This window comes from Chelonoidis abingdonii, chromosome 4, assembly GCF_003597395.2.
Source record: "Chelonoidis abingdonii isolate Lonesome George chromosome 4, CheloAbing_2.0, whole genome shotgun sequence".
Classification (NCBI taxonomy): Eukaryota; Metazoa; Chordata; order Testudines; family Testudinidae; genus Chelonoidis; species Chelonoidis abingdonii.
The window spans coordinates 88072471-88100424 of record NC_133772.1 but is presented as its reverse complement, the minus strand read 5'-3'; the positions used below and the strand labels follow the sequence as shown (position 1 = coordinate 88100424).

The following is a 27954-nucleotide window of genomic DNA, read 5'->3' as shown; positions in this document are numbered from 1 at the left end:
TTCCAGGAGTGAGACCTAGGGTCCAGAGAAACCTTAGCCAGGTACAGCATGTGTCACGAGTGCGCAGTCATGGTGATTCCGGAGGCGGGCAGGCCTGATCAGAAAGGTATGGAGGGTCCCTCAGTGCCTGAGTCTGCTGCGTCCAAAGACGCCTTGCTTTCTGATTAGCTGACAGACCCAACTGCGTGTCTAGCGTCGCTACTTCTGCTTCATCCATAGGGCGCTGAACTTACCTGCCTCGAGTGCATTCTCCATCTTATGATAGGCGTATATAGGCTTCCCTAAATTGCCCATTCATCAGAACGTGTAACACCTCGCCAGTAATTCTCTTACGGGTTCTGTTCTAGCGGTCCTCGCTCCGTTCTCAGCAGGGCTTGGTTGTGTTTGAAAACCTGTAGCTTTGGTAACTTCGCTGGGAGTAGACCTCTGTCCGAGCAGGTCCTGGAGTTGCTAGGGTAAAAGTTCTCCGACGAACGTGCACGTGCAGCGCATACACCTACTGGAATGGATATAAGCAAGCACTCGAAGAAGAACTATCATTGCCAATTTCCAAATGCAAACTGTGCAAAATGACTGATAACCATCATCTCATCGCCAATTTACAATGGCAGATGGTGCAATAGGGATGGTAAACGTCTCTGCTACCTTGCAAAGGCAAATGAATACTGCTCTGTAGCACTGCAGTACCGTGTCTGTCAGCAGCATCCAGTACACATACGGTGACAGTGACAAAAGGCAAAACAGGCTCCATGGTTGCCATGTTATGGTGTCTGCCAGGGAAAAGGGTGCAAAATGATTGTCTGCCATTGCTCTCATGGAGGAAGGATTGAGTGACGACATTTACCCAGAATCACCCGCTACACTGTTTTTGCACAATCATGCATTGGGATCTCAACCCAGAATTCCAATGGCGGGGAGAAACTGTTGGAACTATGGGATAGCTACGGGATAGCTACCCACAGTAAAATGCTCTGGAAATCAACGCTAGCCTTGGGTACATGGACGCACAATGCCGAATTAATGTGCTTAGTGTGGCCATGTGCACTCGACTTTATAGAATCTGTTTTAAAAAACAAGTTTCTGTAAAATCGGAATAATCCCATAGTGTAGACATACCCTTAGTCTGCTAGATTAAAGGGCATTACAACCTCAGTGACTGCATATCGGATGCACTCAGTTTACCAGTAAAAAGATGTTTAACTGTTAGCCCTACAGACTCATCTGGAAGTTAAATGGGTTTTTTCTTGTTGCGTTGTCACCACTATTAAAAGGTTCTGAGGGCCAGATTAGGACCTCATTAACACTTGTTCAGCCCCATTATTTTCAAATTATGCCTTCAGTAACACCCATATAGTTCCACTGCCTTCACTGACTTTACACAAAAGATTGAAACAATAAAATTCTTTGCTTTATTCCAGGAGGAGGAATTGCATCCACATCGCTCTCTCTTGTCTCTACAAGGCTAGCAGGAGCAAAGAACCATCAAATTTTGGTTACTAAAGTCAACAAATCTGACTGTTATTACATGTAAGGAGAAGATTGTTTAGCATAAAAGGTACCATTTTACATACTCTGAAAAGTGACTAAAACCATGCTTACTTTATTTCGGTCCTCTATCCACAGAGGTATAGTGTGAGCAGTAGTGCAAACATCCTCCAGTGGGGATACTGTGATTACTCTGTCCAGCCTTATACTGGCAGGACCTGCTCTGGGAGTAAAGTCTAGTTAATATTTCATGGTTTAATCCTTCATCTCTCTGATTATGATGTCAACAATGGCATCAGCTGTGAGAATGGTTTTGTGATGGGTATGGAATTGAGGATCAGTATACATTTCACAGAGATCCATTCATAAACAGTCACATGGCAATGCTTTTGATCACTATTGGTAAAGATTGGAAAACTTCTTACTGATCATTTATTTTATGCAACCAGTCACCCCACAATTTTGGACATCTGGGCTGCTCTCCCCTCTCTGCAGCTTCACAGAGATGGATCACGTTTTGGCACTGTACACTCTGGCCACATCCCCTCTGCTTCCCCTTGCCATCATCCAAGTTATTCCCAAGATGTAAAACTTGGATATCATTAACAAATATTCCAGAGATAATGAAATAACTGTACATTAGATCAAGGAATATGGTTCTATGGTAATGATTCCACTTAATACAGTAGAACCTCAAAGTTACAAACACCTTGGGAATGGAAGTTGGCTGTGTCATAAACAGATAGCTAAGGGTTAATGTTTCTTTTACCTGTAAAGGGTTAACAAAGGGAACCAAACACCTGACAAGAGGACCAATCAGGAAACCGGATTTTTCAAAGCTTAAGGGAGGTACATTTTTCAGATACCAATTGCACCCTATCAGTGAAGACTTATATAACTGGCACAATGTTCTTTAATGACTTTACAGAAATCATCTTACGCACATCCAACTTTCTTTTGTCTCAAATTCCAGGAGAAGTTAAGAATATATGCATTTTGAAACAAGGGCCTAATCTTGGATTTCTACTAAGTTCATCAAGCTGGAGCAAAGTACCATCTAATTTTGGTTACTAAAGTCAACAATTACTCCTCATTTATTACCAATGTAAAGAAGAAGATTGTTTTAGGCATAAAGGTACCATTTTACTTACTCTGAAAATTGACTAAAACCATTGCTTACTTTATTTCCGGTCTCTTATCCACAGAGGTATGTGTGAGCAGTAGTGCAAACATCCTCCAGTGGGGGTATACTGTGATTACTCTGTCAGCCTATACTGGCAGGGACCTGCTCTGCGGAGTAAAGTTAGTTAATATTTCATGGTTTAATCCTTTCATCTCTCTGATTATATTGTCAACACATGGCATAGCTGTGAGAATGGTTGTGATGGGTTATGGAATGAGGATCAGTATACATTTCACAGAGATCCATTCCATAAACAGTCACATGGCAATGCTTTTGATCACTTATTGGTACAGATTGGAAAAACCAAACACCTGACAAGAGGACACAATCAGGAAACCGGATTTTTCAAAGCTTAAGGAGGGAATTTGGGGTGTTTCTTGGTCTTGGGTCTTTGTCTGTTCTGTGCTCTCTCAGCTATGAGAGGGTCTATTTTCCAGTCCTTCTAATCTTTCTGTTTCCCAGTTGTAAGTACAAAGGTAGCAAAAGTATAGTCTTTTAAATTGTTTTGCTGTATTTGCATCTGTGTATCTGCTGGTGGAGTCTTATGTGTATTTGGCTATAAGTACTTTAAATTGTATTGTTTTTGGGTAAGGCTGTTTATCCCTTTTCTATTGTTTATTCATTTTCTATAAGTTGAAAACCCTGTATCTTACCATCTAGATTACAGAGAACTGTTATTCTATTCTTTCTTTCTTTTTTTATTAAAAGTTTTGCTTTTTAAGACCTGTTGATTTTTTTTCTAGTTGACCCACCAGGAAATTGGTGGAGAAAGAAAAGACAGGGGGAGGGAAAAAACTGCTCTCTGTGTTTAACTCTCCTAGTGTCCCAGGGCGGGAAGAAGCTACGGGGAAGAGAGAGAGAATCTTTTCTGTTTCCTTGTCTTTGGGTTTGTCTCTTTGTGTGGAAGAGAGGAGACATGCTTCTTGGTATTGTGATGTAAAGAGGTTGCATCAGTAACTCTCAGGTTAGCCCAGAGAGGAAATTCTGGGTGGGAGAGAGGTGGGGGGAATGGTTTATTTCCCTTTGTTAGTAAGACTCAGAGCATCTGAGTCTTGGGGTCCCCCAGGGAAGTTTTGGGGAGACCAGAGTGAGCCAAAACACTGGAATTCTTGGCTGGTGGCAGCGATATCAGATCTAAGCTGGTAATTAAGCTTAGAGGGGTTCATGCTAGCTCCCCCCCCCCCGCCCTTTTGTCTCTGGTGCTGCATGACTACACACTTCTGATTCCAAATGAGGTGTGTGGTGGACTGGTCAGTTCGTAACTCTGATATTCATAACTCTGAGGTTCTACTATATATGACCTGTAGCTCATCAGCCATCTAGGGTGCGTAGAATTGTGGGAGATGCTGCTTGCAAAAAGGAAATTATCGGTAAGAAGTTTTCTGTTCTGCAGCCCAGTGTCCCCAACAGTTTTGGATGTCTGGAAAGCAGCAAGCAGTGATCATATGGAGGGAGGCTTATGGTAGAAAAATACCACCCCCTTTTTAGGTACTCGTTCAAAAATCCATATTATTTCTGGGCCACTGACCTGCAGAGTCCTCCTTTGGCAGGAAGATGCTGCAAAGATAGAAAGTCCACACTGAACTGCTTAGCTGTAGGCCAAATGGGCACTTTGCAGATTTCCAAAGTGGATGCACTAGCTTGCTCTGCCCATGAGGTTAAGGATCTTGTGGAGTGCACCTTGATGCCTTCTGAGACAGGAATATCTGATGATTTGCAGGCTTCCACAATACATAGTCTAATCCACCTAGTGACAGGAGACTTGGAAATGCTAAGTCCCTGGCATTTTGAGTGGAAGGACATGAATAGAGAGCCTGATTTTCTCATGCCCTCTGTACTCTTGAGATAGATTTTCAAGGCTCCTCTGTTATTTAAGGATTCTGGTGTCCTTAACACCACCACATCTTCATGAAACACAAAGTAAGGCTCCTGCATAGAGAATGCTGCCAGCTCCAACACTCACATGATAGACATGACAGCTACTAAGAAACAAGTCTTACTGGATAAATAAAAGGCTGACACTGACGTCAAAGGTTCAAAGGGATGGCTTGTCAGGTTCTCAAAATCAGCAGAAAGACTGCTCTGACTACTGGTCTGGCAAAACAAACTGCTTGACGGAATCTGGTTATCTGTGGATTGTCTTCCAGGGAGCCTCAGGATCCTTCAAATAGCATACTGCTAAGAGCAGACAGCTGACATGCAACTGTACTGCGCTGAAAATCTCTGTCTGCCTTCATGGAGGATATCCAGAATGGTCACAATTTCAGGATTGCTGGGATTTGCACTGTGCTTCTGTAGAATCTGAACTAGATAAGAGTATGCTTTTAATGTTGATACTATCCTAGATGAAAGCAGTGTCTTAATCACTCTGGAGGAGTTAACTGACCCAGGGAGGAGGAATAATGTTGAAGGAGAATGCTACTCTCCATTGCCCAAAAACTGGGCAGAAAAAACCTAAAAATAGAAGAGTCAGGTAGGAGCAACAGAAACAGCCATTGTCTTCTGCTGCAAAGGCAGAGAATCTGGTGGCAAGCAGAAACAGAGGATGTGTGGCCAGAGAGTAGAGCGCCAAAACAGTGATTCGCCTCCATGAAGCTAGAGAGAGAAGAGCAGTCCAGAAGTCCAGAACTGTGGGAGATGCTGGCTGCAGAAATTATTCATTATTGTATAGCGGTGACACTGACAGACTCTAGTCAGGATTTAAGACCATGTATAGCTAGGCACTGTACAAATGTATTATGAAAAGATGGCCCCTGCCCTGAAGACTTTAGGATAAATCTCCAGCACTGATCTGGAATCCTCAACCACACATTGACAAAAAGATATACCTTTTTAATGAACATTTTCATTACTTTGAAGATTAATTTCATGAAACTCACAATGTATTATTTGTTTCCGCTTTATTAGATTTGCTAGTCAGTGAACCTGTCATGTCCCAGAGATATAACCTACTGTGTTGCAACCTGCTGGCAAAGTAGTTTTGGCTCTCAGAGTTTTTAATATCATAACTGCTGTACCAAGGAAAACAAACTCAATTAGCAGCACAGACCCTCTCCCTAATTCTCATTAATTTACAAAGACACAAAGCATTAGCAAGCCAAGCCTGTAAACCACGGCATCTGCTCAGGTACAAAAATAAATACGATTTGCAGAAGACTTCTTATCCTATTTGTCATCAATGCTTAATCCAATCAGAATTAACAAGGACAATAAATTTCTGCATTAAATACTTGAAACTTCTTGGGTTAGGAACTCACTTCTGCCTCAAAAAGACCCCAATCTGTGTAGTTAATAGAGTTGAAAATAAAACCAGTGATTTAATACTCAGCTTCTTCTGGTGAAGGAATTACAGCAGTTCCCTAATAAGATGCAAGATGATGATCTCTAGTCATTTAAAAGATTTCTGGTCATCACTGAGGATGCTGTAATAAAAATCCATCTTCATACTTGCTCTGGGTTCATAATGAAAAGAAAAATACTTACATGATTAACAGATTTTTTTTTTTAAACGTGGATACACCTCTTGGATATAAAAATATCTTTAGTTGGAAGGACATTTTTGTTGTAATTCTCTGCTCCTCATACCATCTAATAAGGTTTTAAACTGATTTGTTCTTTAGGATCTAGCAACATTTCTCTTAATTTTTTTAAATTTTAAAATTTTGTTTACTATAATACATTTCCCCAAGACACATGAAACATTCAAAGTTAGTAACAAGTTGCTGCAAGCTTTCAAATACACATTTGTTTTATAGCAAAATACATCCAGGACAATGTTTTAGGTTCTACATATTAAGGTATTTTTCATCCAGTGATAGCAGATAAAAGTAAAGGGACTTGAGTACAAGTGGAGTCTTCAGCTATAAGGTGGTCCTAGATCACTTAGATGGATGATCCTTTATTCCAATACACACAGGTGGACTCTTATTCCTGTGCAGACACACACACACACCAGTGCAGGACCAGGGCTTCCACATAGCACTGAATTAGGGAAATACACATGCCTAGATCATTTTGATAACTGATTAAGACATTTTAATTTCATAGTCACCACCAGTGAGAAACATGACTTGCAGAAAGATCAATAATGGGATAAGAAATCGCAAGACTTCTGCAGCTAAAGTCAGGTGCTCCTACCTCAGACTGTCAATGCCTGCTGCATTCCATTAGTTCAAGCCGCGATTCTACAATGCACTGGGGTGAACTGTGCATGAAAACTAGACCCATTCTCATCTTATTCCAGAACTTTCACAATATTAATACAGTACATTTTATGCATTTTAGAGGTGAGAGACATCCTGTTCTGTAGGCTTGGGCACAGCCCCTCAATGTTGATCCCATTATGGCTCATGTTGCATCAAATTCCCAGTTAGCACCAGCTGCACCAGAGCACTCCATGCAGTATCATCCAACCAAGTGCAAAGTCTGAAGCCTCCTCCTCAAATTGTGCTTGGTAGAAGCCATATTGATCACCAACCTAGTATAAAACAACACAAACTGAAAACTGAGATTCTCAATCCTTGACAACCCAATCTCAAGAGATGAAAAACCAATGAAATTAAATACCAATTTCAGCCCCAATTTACACCTCTTTTAACACTTTCTCATCTTGCCTCCCTCTGTGCTCATCATTACAAGTACCAAGGCACTTCCAACTTAACCCCCCTCTCCTCAGGGTTGTATTTCCTCACAGTTCTACCAGCTCAGGAACCCTAAAAGGTGACTTTCAAAGGGCTATAGCTAACCGCAGAAAAGGAGCGTAGCAGCCTGCCGTCAAGGGTAATTTATATTTTCTGTATTCAAAAATTACATTTTGTACAACAGCAAAATACAGTTAAAAAAGAGTTCAAACAGATCATCCATCACAATTAGGAGACTGAATGGAAGAATAAGGCCAATACTTTTTTGAAGAAGAATATAAATATGAACTAGGCAAATAGTTAGGAGAGTTAGATGACTCATTTAGGTTTTCATCCTATACCTGAAAGAAGAGACTTATAATTATACTCCATGAAGTCCAGAAATCTTAAACGTCAGAGTATAAAGTGGACTTCAACCACTAAATCAAAGTGTATGCTGGCTAAACTCTTGTATCTGGAATTTTGCAAGTTGTATCCCAAGATATGTGAAATATGTAAGAATTTTGTATTCCGTAAGAAACGCAGCCATGCTTTTTTTAAACCAGTGGCTCTCCACCTCTAATAGACTTTAGACCAGGGGTTGGCAACCTTTCAGAAGTGGTGTGCTGAGTCTTCATTTATTCACTCTAATGTAAGGTTTCACGTGACAATAATACATTTTAACATTTTGAGAAGGTCTCTTTCTATGTCTATTATAACTAAACTATTGTTGTATGTAAATTAAATAAGGTTTTTTAAATGTTTAAGAAGCTTTATTTAAAATTTAAAATGCAGAGCCCCCGGACCAGTGCACTGTGAGTGCCACTGAAAATCAGCTAGCATGCTGCCTTCGGCACTCATGCCATAGGTTGCCTACCTCTGCTTTAGACCATTTTTGCAGAAGATTCTTACAGACTTCTCTCTCTTCCAACCTCACAGCTTGATTCTAAAACATTATATAATTTTTTGACCCACCAGGAAAGATCATACAGGTCATTGTTATAATTCACAATTTTCTTATGCTTCTTAATGGTGGCTGATGTGAACATTAAAACCAGTGAGAGTGGGCTGATGCCTAGCTGCTGGTAGCACGTACAGCTAAAAAGACAGTTTGAGAGCTTTACTTTAATCTGAAAGTTGCTACAGAAGGCTGCATCCATTTCTCTAAAATGAAACAAAAATTATGATGTTAGTACTAAGTAGCTGTTAACTAGTACTAATCAGCAGTAACAGTAACTTGTACTGTTTGCCAATTATTTATTAACCACCTCTTTCCCTTCCATACTGATAGCATCACTGCAAGAGAAATGTACAATACTAAATTGCCTCCCAATAAAATCCCAACAATGTATGAGAAGTTACTTTATTTCCTCTTTTAAATATACATGTACAAGATATTTTATTTCAAAAGCACAACATTATACAAGTTTCAAATTTACATTTTTGCAGTTAAGGATACCGATATACGCATTATTCAAATAACTTCTTCAGTTTATCTTGGATGGAATTCAAATCAGTGGCATAAGTATCTTGCAATCACTAAATACAGATAATACAGTGAACCAAACTGCATAGTAATTTATGAAATAAGAAATAACCACACTCATTAGTGAGGATCTGGGAGCCCATTTGCTAGAATAAGTCCAAATGTACAGAAAATGATGCAACATTTCTTTCTTTGCCCTCATTTTCCTACCTCTCCCAAGAACTGAAAGACATTTGGGAATGTTAAGCAAGAGTTTGCCTGCTCAAACCAGACCCTGTCTCTGTATAGCAGTTTAAATTGCTCATTACCAACACTACAAAATAAACTGATCTTGCTGCATGTCTGTTAGCCGAACTTCATGAGTACAAATTTATTACATCATTGAAAGTGCAGGGAGTACTGAAAATATCTGATACATGACTAGATAAACCACAGGGAAACAGTAAGTGAACACAGCTATGAAGTCAGTGCTGAACTCTGTGAAGTACATTTGCTAATTTCAATACAGTGCTTTGGCTGGTAAGCAGTATTATTGGTAACCTTTGAACTAACCACTGCACACAAGTCTCCATGGAGCTGGTTTTCCTAACCCAAGGTTTTAATCACAGATTAGACAAGACTAACAAAACTGTTTCTTTGCAGAGGGATTTACCTTCAGTTTAAAAAACAGAAAATATCAAATGAAGAGAGAATTCTTCATTGCAGTAAGAGGAAAATAGGAAAAGATACTGAAGATAAACTATTTACACTGTTTGGGGAAAATAAGCTGAAAAATAAGCAAAAAATGTCAAGGATTATTTGAATGGTAGAAAATGATGATTTGATATTCCAACCCATTTGAATTTCACTTTTAAATGAGTAGTGACTGCTGTTCACTTAGGACTTCAAGAAACTAGGAGGAGGATTATTATACTTATGCATGAAATCATGATTTGTGATTCTTCTTCCCACCTGGCATGTCCCCTCACTGCACCGTTAAGAAAAGAATGTACACACACACACACACAGTTTGCATTCTTTTCTTAACGGTGTAGTGAAGGCACATGCCAGGTGGGAGGGAGAATTATATATTATACACACACAGCGGACCCTTGCTAGAATGTGCGTCCATATAGCGCAAATTTGGTTATAGCGCGGGATCACGGATGGATCCCAAATTTAATTACCGTCATTGGAATCCATGGTAACGCGGTCCCTGCGTTAACACGGGACCGTGCATAGGTCCAAAACCCCACGTTTTAGCAGTGTGTGCGTGTACACACACATGCTCTCAAACAGCAAGTCACAAAATTTTTTTATAGTCCTCCCTTTCTAAGCCTTAACAGAGCATTAAAAAACACAACCTCTCCCCCCCACAGAACACACACACACACACACACGCACGCATGCCCCAAGAGGGGAAAGTAGAACACACAGATCTAAACGCATTCTCTGGATAGTTCAGCTTTTCAGACAGAGATGGCATTGCCTGGAAAAGTAATAGTTATAGGGAATTTCTGTATTTAGAACTTTTACCTGTCACATCACAAGATCCCTTCATGCAAATTATTATGGCTTAAATCTGGGAAACAAAACAATGAGCTAATGAAAAATGGTTTAATCACAATATGCCATTAGTTACTGAAAAAGAGACAGACAACTATTTTTTTCCTTTAAGTTACAATGAGCATCTGGTTGGCTTGACTCCAGAAACAGTTTATGGACAGCGCCAAACAGATAACACAAGAATGAAGAGTGGGACGGCCCTCCAACATGGAGATACAAAGTATTGATTTATGCCCGTGTTTAGTGATTCTAAATAGATAATATTGCCATGCTATCTTCTACAGGATCTTGCTTTTTAATTCAACTTTCAATGGCTTTTATTTTACTGCAGTTTATGTTTTTTGTAGCGGACAGATGGCTAAACCACTGGATCAGCAGTCTAGAGTTTGTCTCTGCACAGACTGCCGAGTATTATTACAAACATAGTAAAGCTGATCACAGCCACACCACAGAAGTGTAGTGCTGGACTCCTTGGGGTCGTCTCCAGAATTAGTAGACTAAAGCTACGTTATATAAGGCGCAGTACTGGCAATGCAACAAGCACACACAGTTTAATTTTACATGCATCAAGCAAGATGGAAACGCTCCCACACAATTCACTCCTTCTGCCCCTCTTTTAAAGATTGGATTAGTGGAAACATCATTCCTCTGAAAGCACTCTCTAATAAATCCCAGGGTCTGGCACAGTGCAGGTTTCTGCTGCACCACTTAATGCTTGCTGAGCCTGTTGCTATGGATTAGCAGAGGCCTGGCACCACTTCTCCATCTGAAAGATATGCTACAGACCTTGGCCATTTTAAGTTCTAAGCCAGAGCTAGGAACTCTGACACAGAGTAAGGAGGAGGAGAGGTTGTACATAATTCCAGCTAGACTGTTGTAATTTCAAGACACAAACCATTTCAGACATCACATCAATGCTCATATACCTCTTGTACCACATGACTGGAAATATTAACAGCTTCTCTTACTTGGTTCTTTCCTAGCAACACACCTCCAGGTGTATTCCCAGTGCCAGTAAATGGCAGTTTGGGACTTCTGATGTGTGCATATGGAAGGCAGGTGAATGTGGGAAACTACATTCATCTAATCAGTAGAGCCTACAACCTTTGGAAAAAGATATTTCTGTTCCTGAATATTCTACAACGATCACCACATAGGGTGTTTTTGTTTTTTCTTTAAAAAGGAAAACCTGTGAAATGAGAATTATTTTGTTTCAGTGCATCAGTCATGTGTCTGAACCCTTAGAGAAGGCTCTGTAATACTCCCCCTTTTCCTTTGTCAAAACATCATCCATAGTCATTGGGATTTAATTAAAAGCTAGTACTCAGAGAAGCTGCCAGTTGAATCCAAAGACGATTTGATTGGTTTCCTGGCTCCTGGCAATCTCCTCTATGATGCAGTGTTGCTGCCATAGAAGATGGAATTTCCGGTAACGTTCATGACATAAATGCAGGGGATTGCCTCTTCTTCATGGGAAAAATAATGAGAACATTCATTAAGCACATTACAACATTACATATCCCTATCTTTGGGCCTTTTCTTTTCTTCTCTCTTTCCTGGTTGACTCTATGACAATGTCAAGTGCAAATAAGTCTAGGCAAAGTGTCTATTAACAGTCCCAGATTAACTACCCATGTTAATAACCATGGAAAATACTGAATGACAGTGTGATTGGTAACTATTTTTCACCACCGGGCTATCAGAAGTGGGGCTGCTCAGAACTATGCAGGAACTGCATGCAGTATAAGGGGAACAACAAAGAAAGGGGAAAAAATTAAGATGCCTAGCAAATAAAGAGTTAAACATGCACTTACTTCAAGCCTGGGTCTGTTTCTCCATATTCATCGAGATAGGGAGCAGGATATAAGCAGCCTCTGGTTTTACCTTCTATCAGGACTACTTTGCACTCCCTGATTCTGAAGGCAAAAATAATCACATTTAAAATATTAACCATATCATTTTTCAGGTACTATTTATATGCAACCTTAAAGAAAGCTTAAACTTTGACAGGTCTACGCACAAAGTTGCACTGGCTTAACTAGAAGTGTTGTTCTAAACAGATAAAGTCAAACTAGCGTAACCCCCTGGGAGAACACTCCTATATTGGTTTAAACCTGACATATTGGTTTAGTTGACATCTGTAAATTAACTGAAAGTTAAACTGATATAATCCAGATCTAAACCAACATAAAGGAGCATGCACTCAGGGGGTTGCACGAGTTTAACTAAATAAATTTAAAAAATCTATTTGAGCTAAACTGGTTCAATTTTTGTGTTCAGACAAGCCCTTACAGACTTTCACAAAAAGCAATAAATATGTAAATGATTGTATTGTATTAGATACCCGTGACACAAGGGGCCTTATCATCAGTAAGAATAAAATGGTTACTAACCTGTTCTGCAACTGTTCCAAGATGTGCTGCATATGTCCATTCCACTTTTGGGTGTTGGTGTGCCCACTGCACAGCCAGCACAAACGTATTCCTCAGTGGTACCTGTTGGGCAGCTCGAGCTCCCCCTGCTGTAGTGCACTACTGCATGCAGGTATAAAGAGCAGAGCTGCCCCTAGCCCCCTCTCAGTTCCTACTTGCTGGAACTTCGATGTAGAGGGGGATAAGAGGGTGGGTCATGGAATGGACATGTGCAACAATAGTTACAAAACAGTGATTGTACATGTGCATTCTAAACTTGGTGACTCACAAGCCATAAGAACAGGAGATGGGATCAGAGTCTATTTCAATAAAGACTCTAGCATCCTCTCTGGAGTCTTGCCTCCCACTGTACTGTGGCTCAAATGTGTGGACTGAGGTGGCGGCTGCTGCCGTACAAATGTCAACAACTGGAACCTGTGCTAGAAAGGCTGCTGAGGCCAACTGCATCCTCACTGAATGAGCTGAGACACTGTCAGGCAGAGCAACATTAGCCAAGTCATAGCACATATGTACACAGGATGTGATCCAGGAAGAAATTCTCTGGATGGAGACTGACCTCTTTTTCTGTCTTCCACTGCTATGAACAACTGGGATGATTTAAGAAAGTGTCTGGTTCTGTCCAGGTAAAACGCTAAGGCTCTCCTCATGTCCAAGATATGCAAATGCTCTTCTCCCTTGCTAATGTGTGGCTTTGGGTAAACTATGGGCAAATAAACTGGCAGGTTTATGTGGAAAGGAGAAACGACCTTTGAGAGAGAATGCAGGTCCTTAAAAAAGATCATATACGAGGCATTAATGCACATAGATCCCCTATTCTTCTGGCAGAGATAATGGCCACCAAAAATGCCACCTTAATTGATAGATGCAGCAGAAAGTGGGTAGCTAATGGCTTTAACGGGGAACTCATACCTTGACAATACTAAGTTTAGAGCCCACAGGACAACCTGATCTTGCACCTAAGGGTTTAATTTGACTAAGTTTTTTAAAAACTTTATTGACATGTCACTAGAGAAAATAAAGTGACTGTCCATTTTAGGATGGAGTACTGAAATAGTTGTTTTATGTACCTTGAAGGAATTTGCCCCCAAACCTGGTTTTGTGTTTCAGGCCCAGAATATGTTGAACTGAAGAACCTGTCAGTGATAATTCACACTGGTGAGAACAGATGGTAGAACACTTCCATCAACAGAGGCAAGTTACTCTTGTAGAAGGCTTTCGGCTATTCAGCAGGATCTCGATGTCTTTCAAGTAGGCCTGCTCTCTAGTGCCTACCGATGGAGCATCCCTGCAGTTAAGTGAAAGGACTGTAGGCTCAGGTGGAGTAGGCAACTGTGATCCACTAGACTTGGACTTAATCTCCCAGGAAGTGAAATTAGAAGTTTCACTGATAGTGCCAGGAGAGTGGAGAACCTGTGCTGATGGGTCCATGCTGGGGCTCTACGTGTGATTTTGGCCTGGTCCTGTCCTATCTTTAGTAACACCTTGTGAATGAATGAAATTGGTGGAGAAGCACAGAGAAGCCTATCACCTGTTATGGAACCTGGACTGTGACTCCGTAGGGAGCAGAATTAGTGGACACTTTCTGTTGGACTTTGCTGCAAATAGGTCTATTTGGGGAAGCCCCCACTGCTGGAAGATGTACCTGGCCATATCTTGCAAAGACATCACTTGCGGTGACTTGTAAACGATCTGCTAAGGTGGCCTGATAGGATCTATCAAGCTGGCAATACAGAGCTCCCAGAGTAAAGTTGCTTCTGGACAGAGTGGAGAAGAGCAGGTTCCCTGTTGCTTGTTGAGGTAAAACATTCTCATTGTGTTGTCTGTGAGGACTAACAAGCTGCTTCCACTGATCTACAACAGAAATAAATGGCATGCTAGACTGACAGGTTTCAGTTCTCTGACACTGATGTGGAAAGTTGAGTCTTCTGAGGACCAGAGACTCCGAGTCTGTTGAGAATCCAGGTGGGCTCACCACCCCAGATCAGAAGCATCTGTCACTAACATGAGAGTTGGCTGTGGGTGGGTAAACGGAATGCTTACACACACATTGGCAGAATTTGTCCACCGATCTAGGGAGGTGAGGATATGTGAGGGCACTCTTACCACGGAGCCTAACTGATGGCAGCTTGGCTAGTAGACCAATGCCAGCCTACCATGCACTGTTCTGAGGCACAGTTTGGTGTACTGAAACACAGAGGTAGAAGGGGCCATATGACCTGAAAACCTCAAACAGTTTTGTACAGTTGTGACAGGGTAAGCCTTCAAAGTCTAACAATAGAACAGACTGCCCAAAATCTGGATACTGGAAGAAAGGCCCTGGCTTGAGACGAGTCCAATAGAGCCCCTATAAACTTTATCCTCCGGGCCTGAGAAAGGAGAGATTTTTCTGGGCTGAATAACAATCACACTGCATTGAATATTGATTGGATCAGGTCAACACTGTTCTGTACTTGCAATGTAGACTGGGCCTCTTACAAGCTAGTTGTCCAGACAGAGGTAAATCTGAACGTCCAGTTTTCAGAGTAATGCAGCTACTACTGCCATGACTTTTGTAAAGACTCTGGGAGCTGCTTACTCACTGAAAGCAGTACAGTGAACTGGTAATGATTTGATTGACCAGAAATTGGAGGCACTTCCTCTGACCCTGATTGATTATCACATGGAAATATCATCTTTTAAATTGAGGATGCCATACCAGTCCCCAGGATCCAGGGAAGGGGTAATAGTTTTGCATGATTATCTTAGCGTCTATCTTTTTTTAAAAGTGACAAAGAGTCCTCTGGTACCTTACAGACTACCAGATGTATTGGAGCATAAGCTTTCGTGGGTGAATACCCGCTTGGTCACATGAATGTAGTGGAAATTTCCTGAGGCAGGTATAAATATGCAGGCAAGAATCAGTCTAGAGATAACAAGGTTAGTTCAGTGAGGGAGGATGACGCACTCTTCTCATTGAAGAGAAACTGCTGAGCTTCAGTTCATTTGCAAATTTGACACCATCAGCTCAGGATTAAACAAAGATTGTGAATGGCTAGCCAACTACAAAAGCAGTTTCTCCTCCCTTGGTGTTCATACCTCAGCTGCTAGAAGAGGGCCTCATCCTCCCTGATTGAACTAACCTTGTTATCTCTAGACTAATTCTTGCCTGCCTATTTATACCTGCCTCTGAAAACCTCCACTACATTCATATGACAAAGTGGGTATTCACTCAAGAAATTTTATGCTCCAATATGTCTGTTAGTCTATAAGGTGCCACAGGACTGTCGCTTTTTACAGATCCAGACTTACACGGTTACCCCTCTGATACTTATCTTTTTTAAGAATTTGTTGAGTGGATGCAGGTTGAAGATTGATCTGCAATCCCCCTTCATTTTTGGGATTAGGAAATATCTGGAATAAAACCCCTTCCCTCTGCAACTACATGGAACCTCCTCTATGGCTCCCAAGCGAAGGAGCTATTGTACTTCCTCGATAAGGAGTTTCTTATGAGAGTGGTCCCTGAAGGACGGGGAGGGAAGGTGGGAGGAGAGGCAGAAAAACTGGAGAGTATATTCTACTTCCACAGTGCTCAGGACCCTATGGTCTGAAGTAACTCAGGCCCAAGCACAGTGCAAGTGGGACAGATGGTTTGCAAGGGTGAAGTAGTTAGGATCTGAAGAGATGGACACTGGTATGTCAATCTCAATTGACTATCAAAATGATTGCACTTCCAGGCTATCTTGAAGAGCCTGGAGCTGGAGCCCTAAGTTCCCTGTAAGCTGCATGTCCGCACAGCAACCTATTTAGCACCACACAGGCACTTAGGGAACCTGCTCGGGAACCGGCTGCAGCTGGGGAAGAGGCGTCCCTCCCCTGGCCCCAACTCACCCTGCAGCCCCGAACTGCTGCGGCCAGAGCAGCCCAAGGCGCGGCCCTCCCCTCCCCTGGCCTGGGGGAGGGGCACCTATCCTGCAGCCCCAGATCTCCTGCAGCGAGGACAGATACCTCTCCCCCCCAGCCTAGGTGCTGCTGCAGGGAGAAACCGCTGGGGGGAGTCCTCTCTCCTCGCATAGCCTCAGAGCACTCTACTGCACCCCAAACCCTCATCCCCAGCCCCACCCCAGAGCCTGCACTCCCAGCTGGATCCCTCAAGCCCTGCACCCAACCTTCTGCCCCAGCCCTGAGCCCCTCATCCCCAGCGTCACCCCAGAGCCCACACCCCCCACACCCCCGCACCCCAATCCTCTGCCCCAGCCCTGAGCCCCCTCCCAGAAGAGCTCTTCGGCCCCACCCCACATGATTTTTGTTATGTGCACCAATATGAGGGTGATGTGTCACATATCACCTCCATATTGGTGCACATAACAAAATTCATTCCATACATGGGTGGGAAAAATTAGAGGGAACACTGCTGGAGCCGAAGCAACAGGATGGGGAAGCCTATGCATATAACCCTGGACCACTTTTTTTGACAGGTCCTGTTGAGAAGGAGAAATGGAATATCTGTATGTCTGCTGGGGCCAATAGTGCTTCCTGACCAGGGCAGGTGTGTATAGATCTATGGACTTCAAGGTGGCTCTAAAGTCTTTAAGTTCATGGAGCTTGCTGATGGTCTGAGATAAGAGAAGGACCTTCAAATGGCAAGCCCTGGATAATATTCTGGACTTCACAGGGAAGACCAAAAGACTGCAACCAGGAAGATCTATCCTTGGCAACTGCAGAAGTCATGGCTTCTGTTTGCTGCATCCAGCCCCACCTGCAGTGACATTCTTGCGACTATTCTGCCTTCACTGACCAGGGGAGAGAATTCCTGGCTACTGTTCTCCAGGAGTAGCTCTCTGAACTTCTCCATGGAGCCCCACAAATTAAAATTATATACCCCAACAGAGCCTGATGGTTAGAAGTATGCAATTGCAGCCCCCATCAAATAAATCTTTCTGCTGAATTAGCCTCTTCTGACTTGTGCATGGCAGCCTGGTGCTCCTGTCATGCCCTCTCTTTAGTTGCTGTGATGACTGATGAGCCCAGAGGTGGGTGAGTCTAAAGGTACTCAAAACGTTGGGCAAGTACATTGTACTTTCTTTCTGCCCTTTTAGAGGTGGGAGCCAAAGAGGATGGAGTCTGCCATAAAGCCTTTATAGGCTCTAGTATAGCCTCGTTGATTGGACTCATTGATTGGTGATGTAAGGACTCCTTAACCCCTCGACCTGTACACTTAAGTCTTCAGTCACTTTCTTTAACAACTCTTGATAACCTTTAAAATCCTCAGGAGGAGGAGGTGAAGTTATCCCAGATAAAACAGCCTCACCTGGAGAGGAAGACAAGACTGAAAGGGGTAGAATCTCTTCTAATGCCTGTTTCTCTGGGTCTGTAATCTCTTCTTGGTATATCTCTACCCCGATATAACACTGTCCTCAGGAGCCAAAAAATCTTACCATATTATAGGTGAAACAGCATTATATCGAACTAGCTTTGATCCACCGGAGTGTGCAGCTCTGTCCCCCGCCCCCCGCAGCGCTGCTTTACCACGTTATATCTAAATTCGTGTTATATCAGGTCGCATTATATCAGGGTAGAGGTGTACTTCACACTAGGCCTGTTACTGGACTCTGGGGACGGACCCTCTCAGTGTGCAGATTCTGCCTTTCTAGATGAGGTTCTCAAGTATGCATGGTGTGGGGAAGATCTGAAAGTTGGGAGAAACCTCCAACTATTCCAAAACAACCACTGGTACAGGACAAGGACCCATTGTCCTGGCCACATTCTCATGGCAAGTTCCACTCAGAGGTCATGGTGCTAGGTCGGAAGAGAGGATTTTTGAGGGGCCCGAAGGGTCTTGTTTTGGGGATGCGACACATCAAATCCCACCTCTAAGCCAGACAACAAAGATTCCCCTTCTTCTGACAATGGCAAGGCTGATCCAGTAGGTGCTGGTGACCAGTTCCAAGAGACTGGCGATGGATGAAGCGACACCATCATTGCATGCTTCCCCTTGGAGGGTACCAAGGGCCCATCTATCCAGAAAGCAGGCAACTGAGGTACTGGAGGTTAAATCGCTGGCAGACGGGGCAGCAATACAGAGGGACTGGACTCCTATGAGGAAGGAGACAGTCACCGAGAGGCAGAGCAGATTTCTTGCTGCTGCAAGTGCTTCCGGGATAGTTGACATGGAGCTGATCTCCTGTTACAGTGCCCAAGAAGTTGGCAGTGCCACTTCTTCTGGCAGGCTTGACAATGCTCCTTGCGGTGCTGGAGTCAACTCAGACAACTTAGGCACCAATTTGGGGGAGGAGTGTTTAGGTTTCAGGTGTACTCTACTCAATTCCTTCTCGCCCCTCTCACCAGACTTAGAAGGTGGACACCTTCTCCTGGTTGGGGTTCTTCTGGAAGTCTGTATTTCTTCCTCAGTGTGGGCAAGGTAGAATGGTGCTGGGATTCCTCTAAAGCTGGAGGCGCTTTTCTCAATAAAGCTGGAGTACTCAGCACTGAGGCAGACCGGGACAGCTCTGACAGAGGCCTGAGCGCTGCCTCCATCAGCAAGAATGTCGGCCTAGCCTCCCTATCCTTCTTTGTCCTAGACTTGAAATCCCCTTGGAAGTCCTGTATGTGCGCCTTCCCAAGTACTTCAGGCAGCTATTATGCAGCTCGATCACTGGCATAGTCCTTGAGCATGAAGTGCACAGCTTGAAGCTCCATGACTGGGGCATACTCCAGTACCACAAACAGAAGACCCCACAAATAAGGAAGTCAAGTTTGAAAAGAAGTCTAACTGTCATAACTATCCTAAAGACTGGACTAACAATATACACATACAAAATATTCACAAAGGCTGAGAAAGAAAACTGTCCTGGTGTTGTAGAGTTCCAATGACTGGCAGTAAGATGGAACTGAGTGGGGTGAGGGGCAGCTCTGCCCTTTACACCTCTGCACAATGGTGTGCAGCAGCAGGCTGAGCTTGAGCTGCCCAATGGGTATCACTGATGGAATAAGTTTCTGACAGCCGTGTGCTGTGCATACTGACACCCAAGAGTGGAATGGACATGTGAAATCACTTGAAGAATCATCAGCTATTATATTTCTTTATTTTGTGGACTGCACTATTCTGTTATCTGGGTATGGTCAGCCAATTGCCTCTTCACTTGGCTACTAGACCATTCTTGAAATTTCATAGTGACCCCCCCCATGCTAATCTTACTAACTGGGAGGACCACTTATACAGAGAATGTGCTAAGTGCCAGTCATGTTTATTAAAACTGTGAAACTTTAGTTAATTACTGCAATCTTTAAAAAAAATAAATATTGCTCTCCTTCCTTTTCTGTGTCTATGTATGAGCAAACTCACTCCCGATGGGCAGTGCAAGGAGTTAAAAGCTCAGATGCCAGTTAAATCTGTTTTGAAACCTCCAGGAAATAATTTCCTCCTCCTCCAGATGCTCTTGGAGTTCTTTCTCCCCCTTAAGAGCGCCACACTACAGCAAACCTCTCAGAGAAGGTGTGCATGCTGCTCCCTCCAAAACCACTCGATCCTATGCCTCAAGCCCGCTGAACAAGTTGGTCCCACCCTAATGTCAATTCAGCCATTTTTAAGCTGCAGAGAACAAAACAAATAGACAAAATAAACAAAAATCAGATTTAGCCCCTTTACAGTACTCAGCCATGTAGAAAAAGCTGCATTTTTAAAAGTGTAAGTAATTTGTCCCTCACATACACTAACAACTTGGGACTAAACATGCTTAAAAGGCTAGGATTTTCTAAAAGCCTAAAGGAGTAGGGCGCCCAGTACTTTGAAAATGAAAGCCAACTGCAAGGTCCTGCAGCACAGACTTGTTATTTTACCTGAAAAGTAGTTACTGTTTATATAGACTTATTCGTTTTGTGGTGTTCTGTAAACACATAACAAAGGGTGCACTGGACATCTTCAGACTATACACTGCCTATTGACCAACATTTCAGTTTTACTGCAAGGTGATTTAACCTTTTGGTGGCTTAGAACAGTGGTTCTCGTACCCCTGGAGGTACACAGAGGTCTTCCAGGGGGTATATCAACACATCTAGATATTTGCCTGGTTTCATAACAGGCTACATAAAAAGCACTAGCAAAGTCAATAAAAATTAAAATTTCATACAGACAGTGACTAGTTTCTAGTGCTCTTTATACTATACACTGAAATGTAAGTACAATATTTATATTCCAATTGATTTATAATTACATGGTAAAAAGAAGTAAGCAATTATTCAGTAATAGTGCGCTGTGACACTTTTGTATTTTTTTGTCTGACTTTGTAAGCAAGTAGTTTTTAAGTGAGATGAAACTTGCAGGTACGCAAGACAAATCAGAAGCCTGAAAGGGATACAGCAGTCTGGTTGAGAACCATTGGCCTACAGTGTATATCAAAATGCCTGCTCTTTTTCCTCAGTCCCAAGGAGTATGAGGTTTTTTGCCCTTCTGTGTCATCTGGTCTTAAGTGATTTTCCTCTGCAAAAAATTGCCTCCTGACCAGTTACCTACTTGAGCAACATACACACTCCAGCTCCACACTGGAGAGCATGAGAGGTACAGGCTCCCAGCTCCTCCCCATTCACCAACTCCTGGCAGCAGGTATTTTGGGAGCATAGCATGGTGCCACAGAACAAACACAACATTGGGTGCTTTCGTTCATCATCAAAAGACCGTGGGCACCTGTAAAGAGAAAGGTGGTAATTATTAAGTGCAATATGGAACCAAAATAGTTATTGAAAATACATTGAAAAGTTGTTTTTTTTAAAAATTGAGTCAGTTATGCTGTTTTGACCAGAAGGCCTTTTTCAGAAAAGAGGCACCGTTAATCACAATGCTGCCTCAAAAGCTATCTGGTAAAATTCGTTCTAATTTTTCTCACAAGGAAGAGGTGCTTCTCTCTAGTATAGATCAGTTGGGGAGGGGGGAAAATTGATATAAATCCAGTGAAAGCTTTTCTAAAGGAACTGTCAATTTTGTGATCACATGAGACATTGTTTTTCCCAATATTACATCTACCAACTGATGTTGCAGGGGTTCTCAAGCTACGGTCTTGCAAAGCATTGCTCCAAGTCCAGGCCTGCTCACATCATAGGAAATAAAGAGAATTACTAACTGCTAACACAACTAAAACTACACTTAATATTTTCCTGTTAGTTGTCCCATGTAATCAATGGCTGTAGTTGCCATTGGAATCTTATTCAATTGCAAATGGCAGATAAGGTGACCCATGCAATTGTGAATGGAAGGGAATGGTTGGCAACAATCTTTCTGTTAAGATGTGGATCGCACTATAAACATTGAGAAACTCCTGCTATATTTAATGGAAACAAACGAACGGAGAAAGCTGCATCAGCATATAGACTCCAACAGGACCCAAAGACTGCTAAAATGCATATTAAATCAGCATGGAGTGAGAAAACCTCCTCCTTTCCATGAATAATGTATCTCTCTCCAGTAAATCAATAATGCAGATACCCAATTCAAGAAATGTGCCTCATTAAAACTAAAAACTGAGAAATGCAGGATTAGGAACTCAATCAAGTCAAAAGTGGAAGTAAATTGAGCTAAATTCTAGCCCATTTATACAAATAACAAAACTGACACACAGGCACAGTACTAGGATGCCAAAATGGGTAAGGTGATGTAGGTTAGGAGCAGCACTGGCAGGGTGACATAGCATAACTTGCTCGGAACCTGACTCCTCATTATTCACAGTGGTTCATTCGTGAGCATTAAGTTCACTACAGTTAAAATACAAAACAAACGTCCATGAGCAAAATTCTCTTTAGAAAGAATTAAAAAGCACATTGGACTATATCCATGTTTCCACGCTTTTCCACAGGAAGAATAACTAAAGTGAAATGACATATTTTCACTCTGTCTTCTCTGCTACCAACACTTCATCTGTGGGAAAGGTTCAGTATTCCTATTCAAATTCGGTACCAAACCTCTGGCCCTGGAGTGGGCAATGGTGAAAACAACTGTCAGCTATATCAAACCTACATTTGTTTACTGAAGTGCGTCAGTGCTTTAAGCTGTAATATTTTATATATGGTGATGATGTGAAAAGTAAGTAGCATCATGCTTAAAATGGACTGCTGGTTATTGATGGTTAGGAACAAAACAGTATGTTCACTTCAAATTTTGCAATACCCTTCCCAGACAACGGTTCTTCCTGGATTGATGAGGTGGCAGCATCTGATTTCCATCCCAGAATTGTTTCTGTAATAGTTTTGCCACGTGTCACATGGGTTACACGAACTGCAAGAATATGAAAAGGAAAAAACACTGACAAGAAGACAGATCAAACTGCTACTTTTTACCTAAACTGAGAGGCTTGATTCAGGAGGCAGCTGTAGTCTTCTGGAAGCTCTACCAAATTATTTCTTTTCCTTGGATATCTAGTAAATAAGTGGAAGAAGAAATACTGTAAAAAATATTAATGAAGGATACAGCCACACAAGATCACAGCAAACAGAATGGACACATACTGCCAATAATTCACCACTCTAGTAAACTTCCTGTCCTCTCTTTCAAACTCCCAGGGCCCAGAATCACGTCACAACCTCTAACAGACAAAATAAGGGGTACAAGACAAACCATACAGGAAATGTTTCCACAGTAAATGTACAACAAAGGTAAGGAAACTAAGTTTGCATGGAATGGGCATACATTTTACAACCCAATGAAGGTTATCTCATGCTACCAGTTGTTACATTAGCCCACCCCAGAAAAAAGCTGATGTCTGGCTGGAGTGGTAAAATGTTTGATATTCTGAGAGAATAGTAATTGTTTAGTCTTGATAAAGGAATCCTGTAAAGTCATTTGAAGAGGCGGGCGTGTTTATGGCAAAGGTGCAAGAGGAAGCAAGGAATCCCTAACTGCAAGACTTGCCCTCCTTTAACTACCCAGAGCCCAGTTCCTTCAGCTGTTACAGATCAAAAACAAAGCCCAGAAAAAAACGAAACTAACCTTACTGAAATGTTTTTCCCTTTCAGAAAACTTAGTACAGCAGGGTCAGCACACCACCTGTATCAGACAAATATTGACAGATTACATTGTATGAACACTATATATAATTAATAGGCATAACTACACAGATCTAAAAAGTAGTAGTGAAAAATCTTGAAAGTTTATGCAAGAGAGAAATCTATTTTTAGAAACACAAATTATAAAGATTTCACCAGAATGAAACACACTTAAAAGATGTTCGCACCATCTGCAAATACTGATTGTCTCAAAATGTGAAAGTGGACTATCACACACTGCTTCCCTTGGAATATCTATTGATGAAGGTTGTATATTAAAATATTCTACATTTTAAATGTAGTATTTATTGCTTCTAGTGATTGCTTTTCAAACACTTTTTTAAAATGCATCATTGAAAAATGTTTACTGTATTTAGGTTTATAATGGCAAAACATATCCGTTTACAGAGTGTAGTAAGCTACTGTACCGCCAAGCTGCTGATCACAGGAATGAAATGACTGCTTTGGTATTCTTGGTGAGACAGTTATTTTATATTACTTCTACGAAGCAGAAGAGAAGAGGGACCTCCAGCAACTGGTCATTTTAGCTGATGTGTATCAGTGGCATTTCTCAAAAACAACTGATTTTATACACACAAACACACACAGGCAATAGCGTTATTACTACATAAAAGATCTGGTCTCACATTTGGAATCCCTCTCCTTTGAGTGCTATTGTGGGGATAATGTGTTCAGCCTCAGCTGGAAGGAATGTCTTGCATTACATCACACACACACACACACACACACTTTTTTCCTTATAAGCAACCACTTAATGGACTTAAAAACCCAGTTGCTTACTGGAGGTTGTTCTTCAAATAAATGAAGCAAAATTATATTCAGTATATCTGGGGATAATCTGAAGCAGTATTGAGACAGAAGGTTGGAGTCAATAGGCTCAAAATATCTCCCTGATTGAAGTACGCTGGACAACACGGAGGCCTCATGATGACAGAGGGCAAGAGAGAAAAAGAGAAGCAGAGAATTTCTCCAGGAACCAAGAAAGCCAATTACTATAACAGAATATATTAATTTTAATATTACATGCAGTGTACTCAGCTGAATGTGGACATTCTTCAAGACAGCGATGTGGAAGTTTAAGTAGTTTTTCTTAGTTATAACCAATCCTTCCTTTACAGATAGATTTCTACATCCATATTGTTGGGGTAATACCCTACTTTTAACTAGTAAGTCAACTACGGCACCTAATCAGACTCGGTTTTCGAAATCAAGTAGGTATAGCCCAAAGCTAGAACTGGCAGGTTATACTTTATGTCATACTAAGAACCCTGCTTTCAGATACCATCACAGTTGATGCCTGTCCTGGGGGCAGAGAGGACTGACAAGACAGACCAATGAGTAAGGAATTGTTTAACACAAAAGCAACACTCCAGGATAACTTCCTTCATGAATGCTGATCACAATCCCCTCTATATGCACCAATTCCAAATGAGTCATTTATTCTGGTTTAATACAGCCATGATAAATTATTCTAAGATATTCCAACTGCTTAGTCAGAAGGGACTATCATAGTCATCTAGTCTAACCTCCTGCACATTACAGGCCACGGAACTTCAGCCACCAACTCCTGTAATAGACCTATAACCTCTGGCTGAGCTACTGAAGTCCTCTCATCCTGATTTAAAAAGACTTCAAGTTACAGAAAATCCACCATTTACACTTGTTTAAAACCTGCAAGTGACCTGTGCCCCATGCTGCAGAGAAAGGTAAACCGTACCACAAGGTCTCTGTTAATCTGACCCCGGGGAAGTCCTTCCTCACCCCAAATATAGCTTAGCTGGACTATGAGCATTTTGCTATGACCTACCAGTCAGATACCTGGGAAAGAATTCTCTGAAATAAATCAGAGTCATCCCCTCTAGAGTCCCATCACCGGCTGTTGGGGTTATTTGCTACTAGCAGTCCTATCTCACAGAACTGGAAGGGACCCTGAAAGGTCATTGAGTCCAGCCCCCTGCCTTCACTAGCAGGACCAAGTACTGATTTTGCCCCAGATCCCTAAGTGGCCCCCTCAAGGACTGATCTCACAACCCTGGGTTTAGCAGGCCAATGCTCAAACCACTGAGCTATCCTTTCTCCCCAACATCTTCAGTCTCACTTCTTTTTTCCTTGTTTTCTTTTTATTTATATGACTACAGAACTTTTTACTATTGGTTTTAATTTCCTTTGCAACATTTAACTCTGCCTGGCTTTTGGCAGTTCTCATTTTTTCCCTACATTTCCTGACCTCCAAGAGGTAGCCTTCCTTGCTGATCCATCCCAACTTCTTTTCCTTGTAGACTTTCTACTTTCTCTTAAGAACCTGTTTGAGATGCTTGCTCATTGCATTTGGTCTGCACTCCTTCCCTACAAATTTCTTCCCCTTGCTTGGGATGCAGGCTTCAGATATTTTAAGTCAAAGTTGAAGAAACTAATTCCAAGCCTCCTCCACATTCAGATTCTTTAGTTCTTCTGTCCAATCCACTTCCCTAACCAATTCCCTAATATTTTAAAGTTTTCCCTTTTGAAATCAAGGTCCCTAGATGCAGATCTATTTTTGTTTATCCTTCCATTGAGTTTAAATTGAATTAACTTATGATCACTCAAACCAAGGTTGTTCCCTACAGCCAGTTCTTCTATGAGATCCTCACTACTCACCAAAACCAAATCTAAGGTGGCATCACCTCTCATAGATTTGGTGACTTTTTAGTGAAGAAATCAATCAGTCAACTACGACATCCAGGAAAATCTGGGCCCTACTATGACTAGTAGCACTTGTCCTTTCCATAACCACACATTTCCCAGTAGTATTTATTGCAATAAAATTTTAAGAAGGTCTCTATCCATATCCAAATTGGATACTGGGGGTCTGTAACATACCCATGCACTACCACAGGAGAGCCTCTAGTAGCTTTTCTCCCCAAAGTGATTTTGACTCAACTAGACTCTGTATTATCCATTATATCACTTCTAATTTCTTTATGGTCTACCTCATCTTTAATATACAATGCTATTGCACTAACTTTATTTTTATTTCTGTGTTTCCTGAACAGCACATACCCTTCGATATCTGTAATTTAGTCATGACTACTATTGCACCGGGTTTCTCTTATCCCTATAATATCTGGTTTCACTTCCTGCACCAGTAGTTCTAGTTCCTCCATTTTGTTACTGAAGCTTCTCGCATTGGTGTACAAACACCTTAGTTGTTTCTGCTTAGTTTTGCCCAGATTCCTCACCCAATTAGATACAGTCATTCTACTGCTAATATCGCCTACCTGACTGTTAGAATAACTGATACTGGCACTATCTTTCCTCTTAATGTCCATTCTTATACCTACAGCTCTATCCTCTCTCTCTCAATTTTCTTTCTGGTCAATATTAGAATCGGTGTGGAGATTAGATGACCATCTCTCCCGAATTCCAAACTCTGTAAGTTGTTCATCAAGCCAATTCTTTTGCAGCTGCAATATGGTATTGGTCAGAGCGTAACCAATTATTCACTAATTTCATCTGAAATTCCCTTACAACCATCACAAAATGGAAGGATGGTTCCATTCGCTCCCCCAACTTCATCAAGTACCTTTGGAGCAAGGGGCTTACAGTGCCCCAATATTCCTCGAAAAGCAGGAACAGATTGGTGGGTAGAGATAGATAACTACAGAGTGCCTTGAACTCTCCTTCCTCGGAAACTGCAAAAGGAGGAGGACATATTAGAAATACATCAAACAGTTTCAGCCAGTCCATTCTCCTAAAGGTCTTTCTGAACAGGGCACATAATCAGCAGCAGACATAATGGAAAACGAGAATCCTTCTGATTCCATTTGCAACTTATTCATATAACCATCTTAAAGATTTAGAGCAACTTTTCACCTAGTATAACTAGATGTAGCACCACTGACTTTAAATGGAGCTATGCCAATTTACACTAGTTGAGGATCTGGCTGAGGATTATTGTAGAATACACAGTTTATTGTACATACATTACAGCAGCAGGATTCTGCTATTTGAGTATGAAATGAAGAGGTTACTTACCTTGTACAGTAATGATGACTCTCAGAGTTATGTCCCCATGGATGCTCCACTATAGGTATGTTTGCTTACTTGTAGTGCTGATGATCAGAAAACTTTGATAGTAGTGTCCACTGGGCCCACACATGCGCTCTCTCCTTATGCTGCGCCACGAGGCTAGTCAGC

General features: G+C 41.8%; 1 protein-coding gene across 1 annotated transcript in view; it reads right to left on the bottom strand.

The window, feature by feature from the left end:
• Positions 1-8636: 8636 nt before the first annotated feature.
• The window catches only part of UBR1 (ubiquitin protein ligase E3 component n-recognin 1), a 159283-nt gene continuing 139965 nt past the window's right edge, over positions 8637-27954 (bottom strand). The window contains exons 42-47 of the mRNA XM_075065850.1: positions 27341-27449; positions 23702-23758; positions 23053-23130; positions 21239-21409; positions 12133-12234; positions 8637-11784 (exon numbers count right to left, since the gene is read on the bottom strand). Coding sequence (XP_074921951.1) covers positions 11643-11784; positions 12133-12234; positions 21239-21409; positions 23053-23130; positions 23702-23758; positions 27341-27449 — 659 coding nt within the window. The 3' untranslated portion in view covers positions 8637-11642. The remainder of the gene's footprint in view (positions 11785-12132; positions 12235-21238; positions 21410-23052; positions 23131-23701; positions 23759-27340; positions 27450-27954) is intronic.